Source organism: Rhipicephalus sanguineus, unplaced genomic scaffold (genome assembly GCF_013339695.2).
Source record: "Rhipicephalus sanguineus isolate Rsan-2018 unplaced genomic scaffold, BIME_Rsan_1.4 Seq873, whole genome shotgun sequence".
NCBI classification, from domain to species: Eukaryota; Metazoa; Arthropoda; class Arachnida; order Ixodida; family Ixodidae; genus Rhipicephalus; species Rhipicephalus sanguineus.
In genome coordinates, this window is record NW_023616185.1 from 18,552 (window position 1) to 38,478 (window position 19,927).

At 44.6% G+C, this 19,927-nt stretch overlaps 1 protein-coding gene across 1 annotated transcript in view; it reads right to left on the reverse strand.

Annotated features, from left to right (window-relative positions):
- Positions 1-9,505: 9,505 nt before the first annotated feature.
- The window catches only part of LOC119378563 (KICSTOR complex protein SZT2), a 51,444-nt gene continuing 41,022 nt past the window's right edge, over positions 9,506-19,927 (reverse strand). The window contains exons 11-12 of the mRNA XM_037647650.2: positions 13,739-13,946; positions 9,506-9,648 (exon numbers count right to left, since the gene is read on the reverse strand). Of these exons, the coding sequence (XP_037503578.2) occupies positions 9,506-9,648; positions 13,739-13,946 (351 nt within the window). The remainder of the gene's footprint in view (positions 9,649-13,738; positions 13,947-19,927) is intronic.

The window sequence follows — 19,927 nt, forward strand, 5'->3', positions numbered from 1 at the left end:
GAAAAAAAAGATCGTTCCAATTAAATGCATTTGCGACACCACTTACATTCCTCGTCGACGGGCAGCACGGACATTTTCATTCCTCTGAATAATTTTTTTTTTAGTAAATGCGCTTATATAAAAAGTAACGAAGCTAAACGCGAAATATGTAGCTGAGTCGATCATGCATTGTAAGAATGTGAGAAATCGCAAATGGCGGCAGTGGTGAACGGGAGTACCGCAGTGCAACCTAAGCACAGCAGCCACACATTGTTTGCCAGGCTTGTCGCTATGCACGAGAAAAAAAGCAGGGGTGTCGATTGCGTTGGTTACACGATACATTTTTCACCGCTCGTCGCTCTCCGCCCGGTCTCTGGATCGCACCGTGCGCATCGTGGCGGATCGAGTGGCCCGCGCTACAAGCACTCGTGTAACGGAGTAGCATGCGTTAGGCGGACAGGTGCAAAGGGCGGCGCGATGGACGCTCGCCTGAGCAGACGACAGCACGAGTACGGCTGTGCCAGTCAGCCAAACACCACCTGAGATAGAAGTTAAGCATCCAAATTGTGCTTCACTTGATGCGATCACTATCCTACGCTCTGAAGGTGGCTATGGGTAGGGGTTATAGCCATGGCCGAGATTTTGTACGGACTGCTCATGGTGCACAAAAGAAATTCCGCTGCAGCAGAATTTTCGTTACGTAGAAGATATCGGAGCGAGACTCTTTTGCGGAGGGTCATGAAGCGGGATGCGCGCTCAATTCAAGAGGGAACCAGTATCTGCCAGCACTCCTTCAAGAGAAAGAAGGATGTGTGCAAAAACAAAGCAGATGCAATGCAAACAAACGTGTTTTGTCCGTGGCCAGAACAGCTGCCACCAATCTTCACGTAATCGATTCTTTTTAAACTCTGCATTGATCACATAGGTTTGACAACGTACACATTTGGGCCAACAAAACCACACCTCTTGGCGACCGCTCTCCAGAAATTCATTTCCATTCATGAAGAGACCTTGGCTTTTATACCAATCTCTCAATTCTGGCACAGCACATCATCAGAGACGCATGGAGGAATGGTTCTTAGCACTCAAGATATGAGTTATACTCAACTGAAATAGATGAAAAGAAAAGGAGGCTACAACTGAAAGTGCATACTGTGGACTGAGGATGTCTAACACTGGCGTGAAGTCGCAAACCACGCGAATGCATTTAATTAACGGTCTTTTTCTTACGAAACAGTTCCCAATTTCCGACCTAGATCATTACTGTTGTTTAGGAAGCTCAGAAAAGAAAAAGCGTGTTACTGTATTTTCTTGTTACTAGAGATGTCCTTTGCGCAGTAGCCACCACGCTCTGGAAACACAATGTTTGACATTTTCTGCTTTTGTTCTAATAAAAATGATGCAACATGTTTTTCATAATAATTCTGCAGTCCTTTGAGAACATTTTGGGGACTTTGAACAAAATTGAGATTGGGTTTTTTTTATTATAGATTTTTGAATGGAGGAGCACTTTTCTCTTTTTGGTGTTTCGAGCATGAAAATTTACTACTTTGAAAATTATTAGAGAAATACAATGCAGAGGTTCATTATTCACATAAAGGCTATTCATACTGCAAATATGACAAGCTAAGATGTTCACAGAAGTACCATAGCGTCCCAAATTTGACTGATTTTCAAAAACGCAGCATTTTTCCGTGAATTTTAAAAATACATAATTTACTCAGAATTCCATGAAATGATAAAGCTATTTCCTCTTTACTTCTACTTCCGCCAAAATGAAAGATATTTGTAATATATAGCTTCAGTGCTGCCAGCAGATTGCGAATTTACGAAAACGCACTCTTCGTAAAATGGTCGTCGTCAACCAGCTACACTTGTCGAATTTTCCTGTGTTGAAAAAATTTTTTATTTGAAAACGAACTGCGATTTCGTGCTGTGCAGTCATATGTGCACAACATACAAAATTATCAGGAAAATCGGAAACATCAAATATACACCCTTTTTCGATCTTTCGTGGATCGACCATTTGCGACCGTAGCGCTGCTTGAAAGGCAGCTTCGCCGCAATACGGGGGTGTGATGAGGAAGCATACTGAAAATCTAGGGACCACTTTCAAACGGACGTTGACTGTCTCTTGCCTAAGTTCGACCGTAACGGAGCTTGAAAGGCAGCTTTGCCGCAATACAGGGGTGTGATGAGGTGAAGCATATTGAAAATCTAGGGACCACTTCAATCGGACTTTGTCTCTTGGCTAGTTCGACCGTAACGGAGCTTGAAAGGCAGCTTTGCCGCAATACGAGAGTGTAATGAGGTGAAGCATATTTGAAACTGAAGGGGTCACTTTCAACTGGACGTTGACTGCATTTGTCTTGGGAAGTTCGAATAGTTCGAATAGTAAAATTTCAGTGCGAATCGAATCGATAGCAAACACTATTCGAAAAATATTCGAAATTTCGAATATTCGCACACCCCTAAAAAATATACATTCCAGCCTCTAATACTCTACAAAAAACGTAAAATTAAACTGTGGGAGGTGGCATGAAGATGTGGTGTGGTGGTGGATGTTGCAGCAGGCGGGGTTAGCCTGGCCTGCATGGCCGGCAATTGTTCCGCCTGAGCATCTCCTGAATTGTAGGGGTATGTCACCAAGTGCCGAACCAACCCCTAAATTCAGGAGATGCTCAGGCGGAATTCAGGGCCGGCATGAAGACTTTATCACATTGCAAGGGTGTTTCATAACTTGTAATTTACGTGCTACATGCATGCGGCTATGCACAGTAAGCATAAGTTTTAAACAATGAGCTTCACAACGCCATTAAATTGGAATTTATGAGGGTCAGAGAGTTGCAGTCACCATGTGCAAAAGGGCTACCGAGTTAGCCATTAACACGAGCACCACTTACTCAAATCAAATGAAGGTTACATTCCTCTTCAAGCACTAAGCCACACGTACCATATTTTCTCGCGTATAACCCGCCCCTGCATATATTCGCACCTCCAACTTTAACTCTACAAAAGTAGAAAAATATGCATATACCCGCAACCCCCACTTTTTAAGCACATTTTTTCGTTTTTTTGGCGCGGGTTATATGCGAGATAAACGTATCTGAAAAAGTTGCCTATTTAATTATTCTTGCAGCCACGTTCATCCAAGGTATGGTAGGTACGTACCATACACTGATGCTATGCTGCTGTTTGGCTCATCTCAGAGTCTCGGGTTCCAGATATCCTCAGACGTTCGGGCACGAGCACCGGTGCACATGCGTGTGTTGTTGAGATGCTGAAGCAGCAGGATCTGCGAGAAACAAACGTGTGGTCGCACATTCTCGGGTGGCTTATGCGAACGCAAAGCGTTGGCCAGCCCTGCACTGAAATCCGTTCCTAATAAAGCTTCTTGACAATTCAAAGTCAACAAATAGCACGTGCTTGTGTGCCTCGTATGATGGTTCAGATGATATAGGAGACACACAAATCACTCAAACCTCATCATAACAAAGTCGCATCTGACATGAAAATACGTTTGTTATATCCAAAAATTGTTATAAACGGATATTTTAACATTGTATTATGACAAGACTATTTTCATTTACTTCGTTATAACCGATCATCTTAATCCGTGTTCGTTACATCGAGGTTTGAGTGTACACCTAACCAACAGGACACACCAGTCACATATCACAGTTTTATTCCTTATACCGTTTGTTCACACAACGTGAGAAAAAAACTTAGCCATTTTGGAGCATGCATTGCAGTTCACATAAGAAAAGCTGCACATGTATGGACGACGCCAGCAACACTGAAATATGCATCACAACTCTAAACATCAGTTCGCATGCTTGAACTCACCAAGCCAGAACTGTCGACTGAACAGCCGGGAGTATGGGAACAGGAATGACCTGATGCTTCCACTATCACCGCGTGATCACTCCAATGCATCATATCATATCAATTTTTCTGCTCTATCACAGGTCACTAAGGCCAATCTGTTTCTACGGGACAGTACAATTTTAGAACATACAGCCATTTCTAAAAACTCGACAGAAAAGGCAAAACGTTATTTGACTGTTCCTGATGTCCTGATGCACTGTTCCTGATGCCAAGCAAGACTGAAGAGTGATTCAAAGTTCACAAACTGCACTGTTCCAGCAACATGCGTGATACCCAATTTAACGTGAACTGTGGTTGTCTCTCACCTGGTTGACAATCTTGCAGGTGTCCTGAATCAGTGCCACATGCTCTCAAAGACGACCAAGCCCTGCCTGAGTTCTGTACCTCACCCTGCTCCCTGTAAAGGAAGGAGAACAAAGTCACCTTAACACTGTAAATTGATATTAAGGCAAACGCCTTTAATTGGGGTTGGAATATTCGAAATTTCGAATATTTTTCGAATAGTGTTGCTATTCGATTCGATCCGCACTGGAATTTTACTATTCGAACTATTCAACTTCCCAAAACACAAATACAGTCAACGTCCGATTGAAGTGACCCCTTCAGATTTTCAATATGCTTCACCTCATTACACTCTCGTATTGCGGCAAAGCTGCCTTTCAAGCTCTGTTACGGTCGAACTTTGCCAAGAGACAGTCAATGTCCGATCGGAAGTGGTCCCGATTTCAATATGCTTCACCTCATCGCACCCCTATTGCGGCAAAGCTGCCTTTCAAGCTCTGCTACGTCGCAATGTATACTCAAGAAAAACGCTGTTCCAACATGGGATGAAAGATGTGGCAGAGGTGCGGCTCAATTAATGCTGTTTTGGATCTGAAATTTGGACAGGAAGTCCGAAAAATCGGAAGCCGAAACTTTTTAGCATCCAAAATTTCAGATGCTCTTATATATTGACGTCTACGAGGCAGATTTGGAGCTCCGGACTTGAAGGGAGCACACCCTTGTCCGCCACATCAGTTGGGTTTCCACAGAAGTTGAAAGAGGCTGAGGAAATGGCATCTTTGCCTATCACATGTGAAGTGTTGTCGGCAACACTTTGGTTGCACCAAATCACATACATAAATACAATTCGGCCTCTACATTGCCTCATTCTTGATAAGACAACTATGAAACACCACCCCACCAGTGCTTCGTCAACCTAGCGAAAAGAAACACTTTCATGTTGCTATCTTAAAAGAATATGCTTAGTAATCCTCTCTAACTTTTTTTTCTGCAAGTTCGCTTCAAAGTATTCAAAAAGTATTAGAAAAATATTCGAGAAATATTCGAAAAATATTCAATTCGATTCGCACTCACACTTCAATATTCGAATTCGCTTCGCACCCAAAATTTTGCTATTCGCACAGCTCTACCTTTAATGTCTCACACTCGTGGCATCCGTCCGTCCGTGCCCTGGAACGGTGCCAGCTGTGGCCTCTCCCCCTCACACTCTCTCAGCAATCACGTGATGGCACAGCGGCGCATAGCAACAGTTGCGCCGCCACAGCTGTGGCCTCTCCCCTTACTCTCTCTCAGCAATCACGTGATGGCGCGCGTGCCAACACTCCTTCGTCAGACGTCCCGTTGCAGCAAACGAGTTAGTCGGGTGGCCCCAAGCGGCCCAGTGATGATTCCACGGCAAGCGGTTCGGAGAAGCGCCCCAAGAACGTGGATTCCCCCGATACCATGGCATAGTCAGGCAAACAGCCACAGGCTTTCGCCAAACACACTTTAGAATTTACGAAGCGTCCTTCAATTTTTTCTGGTTAATTTACACATTCACAACCACAACTCACCTCACGAATTTTTCCTACGTCAATTATGGATGGGCATGCTGAATCTCTGCTACTGTTAACACTGTTAGACACAACCAAATGAAAATTAGGCCACGGTAAGCATAGAAAACGTTACAGGAGTACTGACACGATTTTTAGGCACCCCAAAAGGGACATTTTTCGTTTCCATGGTGTGCGTTATCAGTGCTCTCCACACACCGGAGCCAGGCAACATGTATAAAATATTTTACTTTGATTTTAAAGTTTTCATCGCCCAGAATCTGCAAGGCAGCCCCACAGCAACGGATATTATCACGATGAGTCAACACTGTTCACTGGGTTTGCGAAGTCAGCATCCTGCATGCAGTCTAAATCACAGAAATCGCTGTCAGAGTCTCTGGACGACAATTCACTCGTCGTTGTTTATGTGAGCCATAGCCGAGTGACGGCGAACTGACAGCTGTTGCTACAGTCAAACCTCGTTAATACGTACCCGCTTTAAGCGTACTAACGGTTAAAACATAGTTGTGACGAATCCCCACCGAGTCTCATAGAGCCTAATGCATTCACTGACCGCTTAAGCCATAGTGCTTCGCCCTACGCCTACCGGTTAGTGCGTACCCTGCGTACCGCGATAACATTTTGTGCCATAAAATTTTACTGCGCCACTGAACTTCCCGACGGCACAATGTGCCGCCAAAGGTTTTCCGTCATTTCAAGAAGTGCGTAGATCGGTCGATCACTGATTCCGACTTCTGCGCGATTGCGGCGACGCCTTTGCGGGTAAGCATCGAGAAAGAACGAAAGTGAGGCGGCGGCCACCGACGAATGCGCCAGCATGACTTATAGCCGACAACCTTATCCCAATAAGTACAGTAGAACCCCGCTGATACGTTTTTGAAGGGACCGTAGGAAATAAACGTAAGAGACGGGAAACGTAAGAGCCGAAAAACAGGAAAAACGACAAAATTTTAGTGGTACAGAATTTTATTTCAATGCTTACGAGCAGCACGAAAATTGGCGCGCTCAGCCGCGATCTAGTCGATGGATAGAAGCGCGGAGCTGGGGACGGCCTCATCCACAAAATGTAATCAACGTATGTGATTTTTTTAACACCAACAGCTATAGGCATGAAAGAACTAAGCACACGCAATCACGACCAGCGCGGCGAGTCCGACCGCGAACCGCGCGCACGACCATGCGAGCTCCAACCAGCTCAAACTCCTCCCGTCCTCCGACAAATAACGATGATGATGAGTCTACACCAATGCGATGGCAGTAAATGCCAATCTCAAAGGCCTTGCTATCGCAAGCAATTACGTCATAGACGCCATGTTTGTGCAATGCAAATCTCAAAGGCTATGCTTTTGTCAATAGTAAATGCCAATCTCGAAGGCGTTGCTTTTTCGAGCAATTACGTCACAGACGCCATCTTTGCAGTACGAATCTCGAAGGCCATGCTTTTGTTTGCATCAATTGAAAGATCCTGTTGCTTGCGCCTCTCATGCGGCTAATACTACGGTCAAACCAGGCCAAGCTGCGTGAAAATGCACCATGGCCGCTCTCTTCGGTAGTCACTCGGTCCGCTCCGAGCGCACTTCGCGACGTATCATACGGGAACGGTCCGACAGTTACGACGTAACAGCGGGGTTCCCAATACATTGTATCCTATGGGAGCTATGCCGGGACCGGCGGAAAACGACGTAACAGCCGGGAAAACGCAGCAGTGAGGAACGTAACAGCGGGGTTCTACTGTATCTTCAGATATCTGCTCGGGCACGCGTGCGGCGCAGCACTGCTTTAAGCCTACTGCACGCTTTTAATAGGCGACAACCTGAACGCGCTGGGCCGCCGATCTCTGCCACCTCGTTGTGCGGGGCTGTGTTCAAGTGCGCGCCGCTTTGTAGAAACGAAAGCAGCTCGCTGTTGCGGAGTTGAGCGTTGCTAGCCGTGGGCGACGAGAAACCTCTTTGCATAGACGCTATGACGCTAAACGCACGCGTACGGTTCAGCAAGCGTAGCGCTGTTGTAACCATACTGCACGCTTTTATTGGGCGACCACCCAAACGAGCTTCCATCTGCTGCCAGGACCGCTAAAGCGTCGCGGAGTGCGTATCGCTTGCAGGAAGTTCGTCATCGCCGCGTTAACCAAGCATGCTCATCTGTGCTCATCGCCGCATCTGTGCACGGTCTGGAGCGAAGTGGGTACGAAGAACACTCCCACGACAAATGCGCGCGTGCGGTACAGGAAGCGGCCCGGCAGTGACGGCGTGAGCCGAGAAGGCGACACGCTGCACGCAACTAACCAGGAGACGATCGGCTCCACGCAGCCGTACAGCGTTTCACTGGAACTGTGTCAGTTTTCATTCAGTAGCAGATCGCGGTACAGACGCACACACATATATCGCGGAAAACCGACACTGTCCGTTCTGTCGCTACGTCGGTCACTGTGTATACCGGACCTGTAATAGTTTCAAAATGCTCCTTGGCGTCGCCACCACGTGCTATCGCACTATCAGATGGTCGTGCGAGAGTACCAGAATCTTTTCTCCAGTTTGGCAAAAAGAAAGAAAAGGCTTTGCAGCGGGTACTTTAGGCAATATTTGCTATGGCACTGTATTTATTTCTTTGCTGGCGGCGATGGCACACCGCGAGGAGATGCAAATTTTTACTTGGTGGTTAATGTGTACTGCCGTTTAGTGCGTAGTTATGCGGCGTTCTCGGCAGGTACGCATTAAGGTACGAGGTTCCACTGTAGTATGTCACAAGTTGTAGTCTTCCCGTGACGTCAGACTTGTGTTGACACGTCACTGCAAAGCCGCCCATCGATACCAAAACCAAAATTGCTGTTTCAAGGTAGCAGTATTAAAAAGATATTCTATGCATTCCCAAGCACTACGACAATCTTTTTAGGGTTCTCAACACCAGCGTTTTTATTTAGAGCAACAACCCGAAAAAATTTAAAATTCCTGTCAGAACTCCTTTAATTGTTGTCTTTAACTGTAGTGTACCAATTGTGATGCAAATGGAAATTAATTGCAGTGCACGGAAAATTACCCTTTCTGTCAGTGTGTAAGACTCGACGATATACTTGACGATCCACAACCACGTTCACTGCACACCCTTTATTCTCAGCGCCACATATCCAACATGTCCGCCCCCCCCCCCCCCCGTCTCGTACCGCATCTCCCTCCTCCCGTATTCCCGCGCGCCCCCTCTCTGTTCACCCGACACTCGCGCCATCTTGTTCCTCCGCCGTCAACCACACACAGCCTCGAGACCCGCACCCAACACACGCCGCACTCCTCACTCCTTTATCTCTCACAAGTGGGATGTCACAATTACTAGACTACAGTTAAGGACAACAATTAACATCCTCTATGCTTTCGCTGGCCTAATTTTCTGTTTGATTTATTTGGCCGTATCTAGCATATTATGAGCCCCTTGGAAAAAGGTCCCCTTCTTTGGTCCACCTTGTGTGACTCAAGTTTCCCGACCGTTCAGCTTCCCTGCATGACACTATATGGGAGTCTGTGACGTCATTGCGCAACTACGAATGACGGTGTTAGTGTTACAGCAGATAAACCAAATGCAATAGAAACTTTCTTTTGTTTTTGTTGCTGGACAGCAGCTTACACGAACTGATTATGATGGTACGCTTAGTGAAATGTCGTGTGGGCGCTTTCATTATAACTTCGTTATAACGGCTGAACTTTTCATTCCTCCTCGTGTGTCTTTTAAATACGCCTACACACTAATAATGACTACGTACTGCAGCATAGCAAGCTAATGCCCTACGAGGTCAACAAGGCGTGCAAGCAGTCTCACCGAACGTGGAAAAAGATGTCGACGTGGTCGAGAAACGGGCAGAGGATCATCCAGAAGGGAGGCAAGTGGGAACGCTGGGTCTCCAGCGCATTCATCCAGTCACGGTCGCTGTCCGATTCGCTGCTGTCACCGTCATAGCCTGCGTATGTCGGCCAATAAGAAACACGCAATGCCATTATAAATTAAAATGCAAGCAAGGTGAAAACACCTATATTTTTTACAGCAAAGCTGTGTGTGGCTAGGTTCTGGTGAATCACGTCCGAGGAAAAAAGACGCATAGAACAACAATTTTTGCAGCACCAGTTAACTCGACTAATCCAGCACTTTCGCATCGAAAAAATGGACATAGATGTGTGATTTCGCTGACATGGCAGAAGGACGTGAACAATTTTGCCTCAAAGGCAAGACCACTTGCGTAAGGAATGAACGTCATGCCATTTTTGTACTTTCAAAACAGCGCGGTTTCTTATGTGCTACAGAATTTCATTTTGAGACCAGCACTAGCCAAGGTTGATGAGATAATATGCGTCATGCACAAGAGAAACACTGGGATTTTGAGTGTGTCTCTTATTCACTAAATATAGTCAACAATCATAATATTAAATTCACTATACACCATTGTTTACAGTAGCAGGCCCACCATAATCGCAGCTTTGCTGGCATCATCTTCACAGCAGTGGAAGGGCCCTTAATTTAAAAAAAATTTTTTTCACTTTGCGGGAATGCTCAACTCTCATTTTCCCGCATGGCTCAAATTTCTTCGCATGGCTCCCCTGTCTCCTGGAATCCGGCTTCCGCTGTGGTGCTTGCCATGCTTGGATAAGCATAATTCCACAGCAGTATAAGGATGGATGCTATGAGCATCCTGTGTGACACCCACCAAGCACTACTTTTAATCTTGCCTAATGCCTTGCCCACCTGAATCAAATATATATTTTTCTGGAAGAAAAAAAAAGAACAATAAATTCATAGCTTAACTTCCTGTATTTTACAGTATAGAACCTTTGGTTTTCATACTATCTAGTTTTTCTCCTTTCCCCCTAGCTTTCCACCACCAATAACCACCTTTTATTGCAATAGCAATTAATATGCAAATAGCAATTAATATGCAATAGCAATTCATTTTCACCGTCACCGTGAGGTTCCATATAAAGTCCAAATCGATAACAATATCCTGCACATTGTATGTTCCATCTGCAAGTTAAGCAAGCCAAGGTAGCCGACGATCGCAGCCCAAGCAGAGAGGAGCTGCTCGCAGTTACCAGTCTTACCACTATCAGCTCTTTCAAATTACATGGATGTTCTGTGTTAAAACTGCATCCATGACTTTACTGAGACACTGCATAGTGGCAACTGAAATCCATTATACAGTTGAACCCCTTTATAAGAGACACTGATATAAGAGACACGTGGGGTATAAGAGACACCAGTGTGCTACATGAAAGTAAGGGTTGATAGGAAATGCATAATTTAGTACCCTGCTTATAAGAGACACTTCATATAACAGGCAAAAATTTCTCCCCCATGCGTGCCTCTTATAAAGGGGTTCAACTGTATTTAAGCTTGTTATATCAAGGTTTAACTGTATTGTATATAATCTGCATGAGTTCCCTTGCCGATAGTGATAACTTGCGTGAAGCACTCCTCACTGCAATCCTTGTTTAAACCTTGAGGGCAACAAAATCAAGCAAACGGCTTAAATAGAAAACCAGAATGGCACAGATTACACATGACCACAAAGGCACACTGCAAAGGATTAAGCAGTTATCCTCAGATCCCACGTTTCAATCCTAGGGTTTGTTCTGCATCACATTCAGAAAGCAAGCCAAAAAAAAAGTCACAGTTTCGCCGCAACGGCGAAGCAATGAATGCGAGAGCAACAAATTGGTATGTAACGCGAAGAATGGAAAGCAGCTCGAAATTACCGGCGCGTCACTCAAGCGCAAAGGACACACAGAAAGAACACACACAGGACAAGCGCAAACTATAAAGTGTCACAGCTCAACGCTTAACACGTTCACTGCAGCGTGGGTCACCGGTGGGTCACGGCCTGTGCTACTCCTATGCAGCCGCGATGTCACGAGTATGCCTCTGCTTGCGGATGCGATAACTTCACTTGTATGCAGAGGTACGATTCTTGTTGCAAGAGGTTATAAATGGCCAGAAGAATACTTTTCTGGTGTTAGATGGTGTGACCCACCGGTGACCCGCGATGCACTCAATGAAAACGTCTTCATGCTGCATGAGGTGTGACCCACCGCTGACCCACCCTCAAGAACTCTCCGTCATGGGCTGCCGTCTCAGGAGGCTTGAGAATGAAACCAGTGCATATATTTTTATTGCAATCAACGTGGGACGGCGATGTTGTTTTTAAGGAGCAGAGTGGCTGCCTATTTCTCTATTGTATTGCTCGCCACCAGTTTGCCGTGGTTTTTCAAGTATGTTTCACCCGAATAAGTGTGCACATGTTCTTCCTGCTGCACCCAAACATTTTAGCGCGACTCGTAGATCATCATGTCTTTTACGGACGCAAAAGCAAGCACAACACAGAGGAAACAAACGTGTGTTTGCGTTTTCTGGTGCCAGACACTTTATATTTCAGCTTAGCTTTACTTTCAAACAAGCACGCCAAACGTCAGCCGCAAAGGTAGCAGCGCCATCTCTTTGGAGCGAGTGAAACAGGCACAGGCGTGTGACCCACCGTTGGGTCACGGCACACCTGGAAGATATGCCGAGTGGCCCACGGGTGGGTCCCTCCACATCTAAAACGAGACCTCAAAGCATGCCACAGCGAACGTGTTAAAGCGCGCTGCTCAAACATAAAGAAGGACGCACGAAACAAACGCACAGGTATACACAGGACAAGCGCAAACTAACAACTGTCACAGATGTTACTTTCTGTTTGAACAGCATGCTCCTTTTGCAAATGCGGCCGCTGCAGTGAGCGAAGTGACCTTCGTACGCTATGTATTCAGTGCAGACATCGCGGTGAAAGCACAAGACATACAAACCACCCCCCTCGCGAGATGAGAGCACATGCAGGCGACCACGCCTGTAGGGCAAAGTGCACCTGGCAAGGCAGGAGGCGCACACACATCGCAACGAGCGGGCCTACGACCTAGGTCAAAGCGCGCCCCTCGCGACCTCTGCGCCATCTCACTGGTAAGCAAATAAACACACATGGTGTATATAAATAGCTCGCCATTAGTATGCTGAGGGACGTATGGTTTATGGCCGAGCTGTCTAACATCGCGCGCTGCGGAGCGAAGGGTCGCCAGTTTGAATCCGCGCTTCAGGAATTATTTTCTTTGTGGCTTTTATACACACACACACACACACACACCACACACACACACACACACACACACACACACACACATATATATATGAGTGTGTGTGTGTTCTGTCACCACCACTACCCCTGCCTGATGTAAATGGGGGGTGGGAACTTAGTCAAGCGGCTAGTCACTTTTTTTCTCACCCCCTCCATCAACACTGTATTGGTGGGAATAAATTATTATTATTATTATTATTATTATTATTATTATTATTATATTATATACATACATATACATATACAGGACATGACGGCAATGGCAAAAAACAGCTGAGAGTGTCCATATAATTGCTACAGCAATAAAAATCCATGGTGCACTTCTATCTAACAGCCTTTCATGCTGCACCTGAATTTGTAGTCTAGCTCTTTTTTCTGGTGGTGCGGGCACCGATTGACACTAGTGTTCTCTTCAAAGCACTTGTGGCGAGCACATACTTCAGGTTTTCCAAATATTCAGAGAAGATCTTGTAAAAAAATAAAACTAGTATGAAATCAATGGTTCTGTTTCAAGTTAAGAGTTTATTGAATACATATGATATCGGAGCATAAGTTTATTTAAGATAAGGGCCAATTAACTGTCAGGATATGTAATGAAAATTGACTGAATGAGTTCATTGAAAGAGCAGACGGTTTTCTTAAGAGTAGCTGGGATCATTGTGGCACCTGGCAGAGCAAATCCCAACCCTGAGCTTCTTTCTACGTAGCCTCCGAGATCTGTTTTGGCAGTGCAATGAAACGCAATGTTAACCCAAGGAACACACCAGGACACAAGAACGTCGACATGCAAATGCCTCTACCGGAAACCTAACTTAAAGATTAGGGTCACCTCAAATTTTCTCTTTTTTGGACCGATAAGAGACTGAATGCAGTCATCAACCGCCAAGATTCGTACCGTCCTCGGTGTTGCTGATCTGTCCGCCAACCTCACTGAGTGCATTGGGCGTGGAGCGCGTCGATTCTAGCAGGTGTTGTGGCGGTCGGAATGCCATGCCATGGCCCAGGGACGAGGCTAGGCTGTCGGTGCGATCCCGGAAACCTCCATCTTGTTGCTCCGAGGAGCCACTCTCGTCCACGAGCTCTACAGGAGCTTCAGCTGGTTCCTGTCGAGATGCGAGTGAAGAAGATCAACACACCACAAGTACTTAAAGGGGCCATGACACCCAATTTTCAATCATATTCCGTGTTGCGTGGCTTAATACTAGCGAATTTACAAGCAAGCTGGCGAAATTTTAGTGCATTTGGACAAGCACTTAACTCATAAATGAATATTTTTATAAAGATGCGAGTGGCCTGAGAGTCGGGCAACACGGGCGCACTCACGAGCCATGACGTAACAAGCTGCTTGCTGCATTCCGGCGAATGATCTTGTGCCGTGGTCAGCTGCGCATGCAATCATGCAATTTCAGCTTTTTTCAGCCTGGTATTGAAATTGAACGATTTGCAGCGGCTGAAATTTTAGTAGAGGATGACGGCTTCACTCCATGCAGCACATGATGTCACATACGCCAAGGCAAAATGGTAGTCGCCGGCGGTGGGCAGGTTTTATAGCCGGCGACTTCTAGGGCTTATTTTGCACTGAAATCTTTTTGTACGGTGCATTTTCATATATGTATAAGTACAATAGACCCTCCACTTCTATTTTTTGCTGAAAACTGCAAATTATTGGATGACCATGTCATGACTCCATTAAAGGGAGAAAAAGTGAAACACTAAATTAGCCTACAGTGGAAAATTATTCTTTGAGAACTTTATTGTCACTAATCTAGCGATCAAAAGCTTACTAGAAGAGAAAATGAAGGTCAAAGTTTCGTTCTTGACTTTTCCACAACAACCTTGGCTAGCCAGCCAAGTGAAATACTAATAGACCAGGCAGCAGGTACTGACCTCCGCACAACTAGTATTAATTAGTTTTATTTAAGGGAAGAAATATTGCTAAGCAGCCTCCTAATACCTTCTAGTGAGGCTTCCTCACTAATGCCTTCTCATTACAATAGGAAAAATGGGCAGAGCCAACTGTGACACATTTGGTGCAAATAATTATATGACCTAGCTTCTGTATGAGTGATAAGTGAATACATGCAAACATATATATACAGTCGAACCCCGCTACAACGAACGCCACTTTAACGAAATTTCCGGTACAACGAAAATTTCTCAGTACCCGTCAACAGTCCATAGGAGTCAATGCATAAGTATGCTCGCCACAACGAACACTTTTTCTGCTGCCGTTCCGCTTCAACGAAATTTGACAATGCGATTCCGGGCTCAAAAATATAATTTGCCGTGCAATAAACACAATCTCGAACATTTTGGTGCATTTTAGAACATAGAAATACGTCTACAAAGTCTAAATTGCGTGTTGGCACCACCAGAAACCGCCGCTGTTGTCTGAGCAACATTGGTTGATAGCGACGGCAATCAGACTGCCCTGTTTTTGCAACTGGCCTGAGTTACTTCTTAAGTTGCAGACAATCCGAAGCCAAAGCTCAGTTGTCCACGCTGGGGCGCAATCATGGAACGATTCCTTTTTCGATGTCTTTCCAATGCTTTTCGTGCTTTTAGTGCTTCGCCAGTGGCCAGAGCGACGGTACATCTGCGTTATCAACGCGAGCAGCCCTGGGGTGCAATCGCAGAACGACGCCTTATCCAATGCCAATGCTTTTCGTGTTTGGCCAGTGCGACCGGTGGTCGGAGCAACAATTCGTCCGTGTTATCAACGGGATCAGCCAGCCGCGAGTGGTGGATGATAAGAATAGCATAGAATAAGGCGCAAGTCATCGCTCCGCGATAGCACGCCTGCATCTCAGCATTGTCGGCGAATAGCCAGTATTAGCGTATTACTGCAACTGTGCAGTTCGTGTTGCGCGCCCATGCTTCTGTTTAGTTCATTCATGGAAGCCGTTGTTTCAGCACGCTTTTTAACCTGGCGTCGCTATGCATGTATGAGAATCGCATCATAACGCAGCTGGGGAAACAAAGGAAGCAGCGAGCACTTTTGAATTTTGGAAATAAAAGTTTCTCCGTTCTACTAGCTCAGGTCAGCTAATTTTTTTTCGATTTCGCTACAACAAATGTTCACTTCAACGAAATCTTTTCTGAGCACCATCAATTTCGTTGTATCGGGGTTTGACTGTATGTATGTACGTAGTATATAGTACTGACATATACAGTACTTTCTTGCGTGTAGCCCGCCCCTGTATGTAAAGCACATCGCCTGCTACAATCCCTAGAAAAAATTTTCGAATTCTTGCATATTGCCTCAATGAAAATGTTGGAAGTTAGCGCCCACATTGGGTGCGTTCGTCTCGTGTCCCTGTTCATTCAGCACTATTTTCGTTGACGTTTACCAACAAGCCGAAATTTCAACTGTGCTACATATTGCCGTGCGGCCAACCTCTTTGCATTTCTTTAGTGTGGGTTATAAGCGAGAAAATATGGTATGTATATCTGTGTACACATGTATATTATGCGCTCTTAGCTGACCTGCGATTTTGTTGTACCATATGTTTATTATATCGTATTGGACTGGTCAGTAGCCCCATTGCCTATCAGTCTAATATTTTAGATAAATTTTTGTGTTCTTGAAAATAAAACTTTCGTAGAATTTCGTAGAATGATCTGATTGATTCGTTCATTCGTTCAGTCATTGTTTCATTGATTGGTCGATTGATACAAAGCATCTCCTGTGTGACTGCAGCATCAATGACAGGAGGCTTGCCCTTCAGACGGTGTTAGTGCACTTAGATTACAGGCCTTTACAAAAGAAAGTACATTGAAACCGTAGCTTTGCATGTTTGTGATGTTGAATCTACTCGGGACAGCTCATCTTGGCAGTGGAGTGAAGGCTACGGAGGGGGGCTTTCGCAGATTCGTGTTACTCTGCAAGTAGTACGGCAGCTTGCGGCTGATTTCGGTTCAGGGATTTCGGCTCGCACCACTAAGCGTTCAGAAAAACATATATACACGAAAAATGCGAATGGGAGAAAGACATTTCCACTGTTCAGTGTACATTTCATGTCGTACTACGAGTATTTTTTCTTGGAGAACTAAAGAGCGAGTTTGCGGCTGCACACTGACTGACACACGTTATGGATGCCATGTTTACTTTGGAAATAGGCGTGCAGAAAATTGGCGCTCTCTAAGAAATGGAAGAAAAGGAAGACATTCGTGTAAAGTGAATAATAATTTCATTTTACCCGCTTCCCGTTAATGTTGAGTCTCATAATAAATAAATCAGTATTTATTTCAGCAAGGCAAATGAGAAAATATCAATAAACTTAGGTACTACTCTTGCGCGTTAGCAGGAATGCGTTTCGGTTCTGTAGCTTCAAAGTACTGCCAAGAAAAGTTGACTCCAAGTGTACAAAAAATTGCTGCGCTTCTTGAGATGCGCAGCCTGTGTGATGCTTGTGATACCTGGGCAATGAATACTTTTTTATGCGTGTGTCACTGGAATTCTCTCCCTATCCCTCCTCTTCTTTCAGTACCCGATCATTCCCATTGCAGTGTAGCCATATACTCCCCCAGTGCAGTGTAGCCAACCAGGCACAGCCTTGTTGACCCCTGCTGTCCTTTATGAACCACCCCCTCTCTTTCTCCACAACAATGACATTCAATTGAGAGAAGCAAGTAAGTACCTGGTTCTCTGCTGCCTTTTGCTCCTGGCGATGGTCTCCGATGACAGAGCAGCACTGTGATCGGACGTGGCGCGGCGGCTTTGGAGTTCCGGCTCAGCTGAAGCTTCCGCCTCAGGTCAGCAACTCCAGAGGACACGATGCCCCTGGAATCCGAACTTCTGGCTTTGGCTCCTCCGATGTCAACAGCGAGTCCGCGGCAGGACGACGCTCGTCCAGGCGACGCTCGGCACTCTTGTCGAGCACTTTTTCCAGTTTGCCGTCGCCTGATGAGGAATGATGTCTGTGGCACTACTCCATCCAGACTCGTCTTCATCTGAAACTGCATTTGTTTTTTATTTTTAAGGACAAATTACATTGCGTTACAAGGACAAAAAAAGAATAAAAACGCCAACGTGAAACAATGCCCCGGCTTCAAAAATATTAGTGGTTTGCCAGGAACAAGTGCATTGAATTTCACCTAATGATGCTCACAAAGCAAAGACAAAAATGGAAAACCACGAAGGTACCCGAACAGAAAATTACATTCCGAGGCTTTTAAAGGGGCACTGACACGAAAATTTCCAGTTGTCGTTTTTTGCGTCAAATGAAAGGTCAAGCCCTCAGAGCCTAGAAAAGGTAGTGCTAAGCGCGAGTGCGCGTGAAAAAGTAATTACAGTAGCTTTTAAAAGCTAGTTTCGGTCCTACTACCCTGACGTCACAACACGGTATGAGCTTCTCGTTACGTGCTCGCACAATAAATGGTGACGTTTCCACGGCTGCTCCGCACCGTGGCTACGTTGCCGACGCACAAGCGTCCTTTTTGAATGTTTTCGTGAGGCACAAGCGGCCATCTTGGAAGTTTGATACCTAACGTCATCACAACTAGCCAGACTGCTGCGTGAAGTCACCAGAATTGGTACTGTAGCCTGACGTCAAGCTAGTGTTGATGTTGGTATGTTGATGGAAAAATTACTTTAAGGGGAGACATGAGTATTGAAGAAGTTTTTTTATTACTTAGGTTAACTGAATGAAATTTAGTACACTTATTCAGTTTTTTCTGCAGATTCCAAATCATCAAGTAGATTTTTATTATCTGCATTGGAACAAAAGATATACAATTTCTGAGAGCATATTTCTTACGGTACTTTTTGGCAACTGCTTTGTCAAACACACAAACAAAGTATGTGGCAAGACTGCCAGAGCGCTCGTCTAGCCGATGACGCTAATTTTATCGTTTTCATCGAACTTCGAATGCAAAATAAATGCATGCAAATATGAGTGAAAAATTTTTGCTTCATACACTTTATGATCATTGAGAATTATCATTTGGTAAACAACCTTATAAGAAATAAATAGCATCATCGCTAGATCAGCTTTCTGGCAATCTTGCCACATTCTTTGCTTTTGTGTTTGACGAAAAGAAGTTGCCAAAAATTCCCGTAAGAAATGTGCTAGAAAACGTTGTATAAATAGCATATCTTTTGTTCTAATGTAGCTAATAAAAATCTACTCACAGATTTGGAATCTGCAGAAAAAACTGAATAAGTGTATTAAATTTCATTCTGTTCACCCAACTATTAAAACACACTTTTCAAGACCCACGTCTCCCCTTAATATCAAAATAAAATATCTTCTCAGCATTTGCAGAGCTTCACACTGGCTCATAGCGGTGTCTGCATACAGCAGATTTGTATGGCAGAGTAAGCTTGCCTTCGAAAAAAGGTGTCAGTACCCCTTCAAGATGTTGTGAAAGAAGATAACACACCAGCGAAAAAAATAGGGCAAAACATCTTCGCACCTAATCTGAAGCAATGATAACATCCGTGTTACGTCACAAATTATTCTATATTCTCATGTAACTGGGCTCCCCTCTCAGAAAATCTCCCCAAGAAGCACATAACTATTTCACTTACATTTGGTAGCAACTGCATTTTTTTTGTTATATGAAATGACTATCTTGCAATGTTCAGGTGTTGCCAGAATTCATGATGCCACAGCAAGCCGGTATTATCCTTTAAGTTAGCACTTCCATAGCACCAAGCATCCTTTCACTACAACACTAACTCTCTGTCATCTTAGAACGTGTTCGATTAAAGACATTATTTAGCATTTCTTTTTAGTGTTCTTTTAATGAACATGTGGCAACTCACACAAACCGAATGTGCACTCGTATCTCTAACGTTTACACAGAAGGTCATTGTGATTACTGCTGTAAAACACCTCATAAAATGACAAAAAAATTCTTATATAGTCTTACAGCCAATCAAGAAATCTTCCTTCATTACAAAACATCAACGCGGCAGGTTACACTTAGCAAGCACTAAAAACTGCTGCTGTTTTGCATTTGGAATAATGAAGCAACATAGTTTTACAGAGCATAACTTCAATTCTGAATCTTTACAAACATTTTAAGTTTGTGAAGAAAGCCTTTATGTAGATGTGGAAACTTGCAAAAATCATTATCA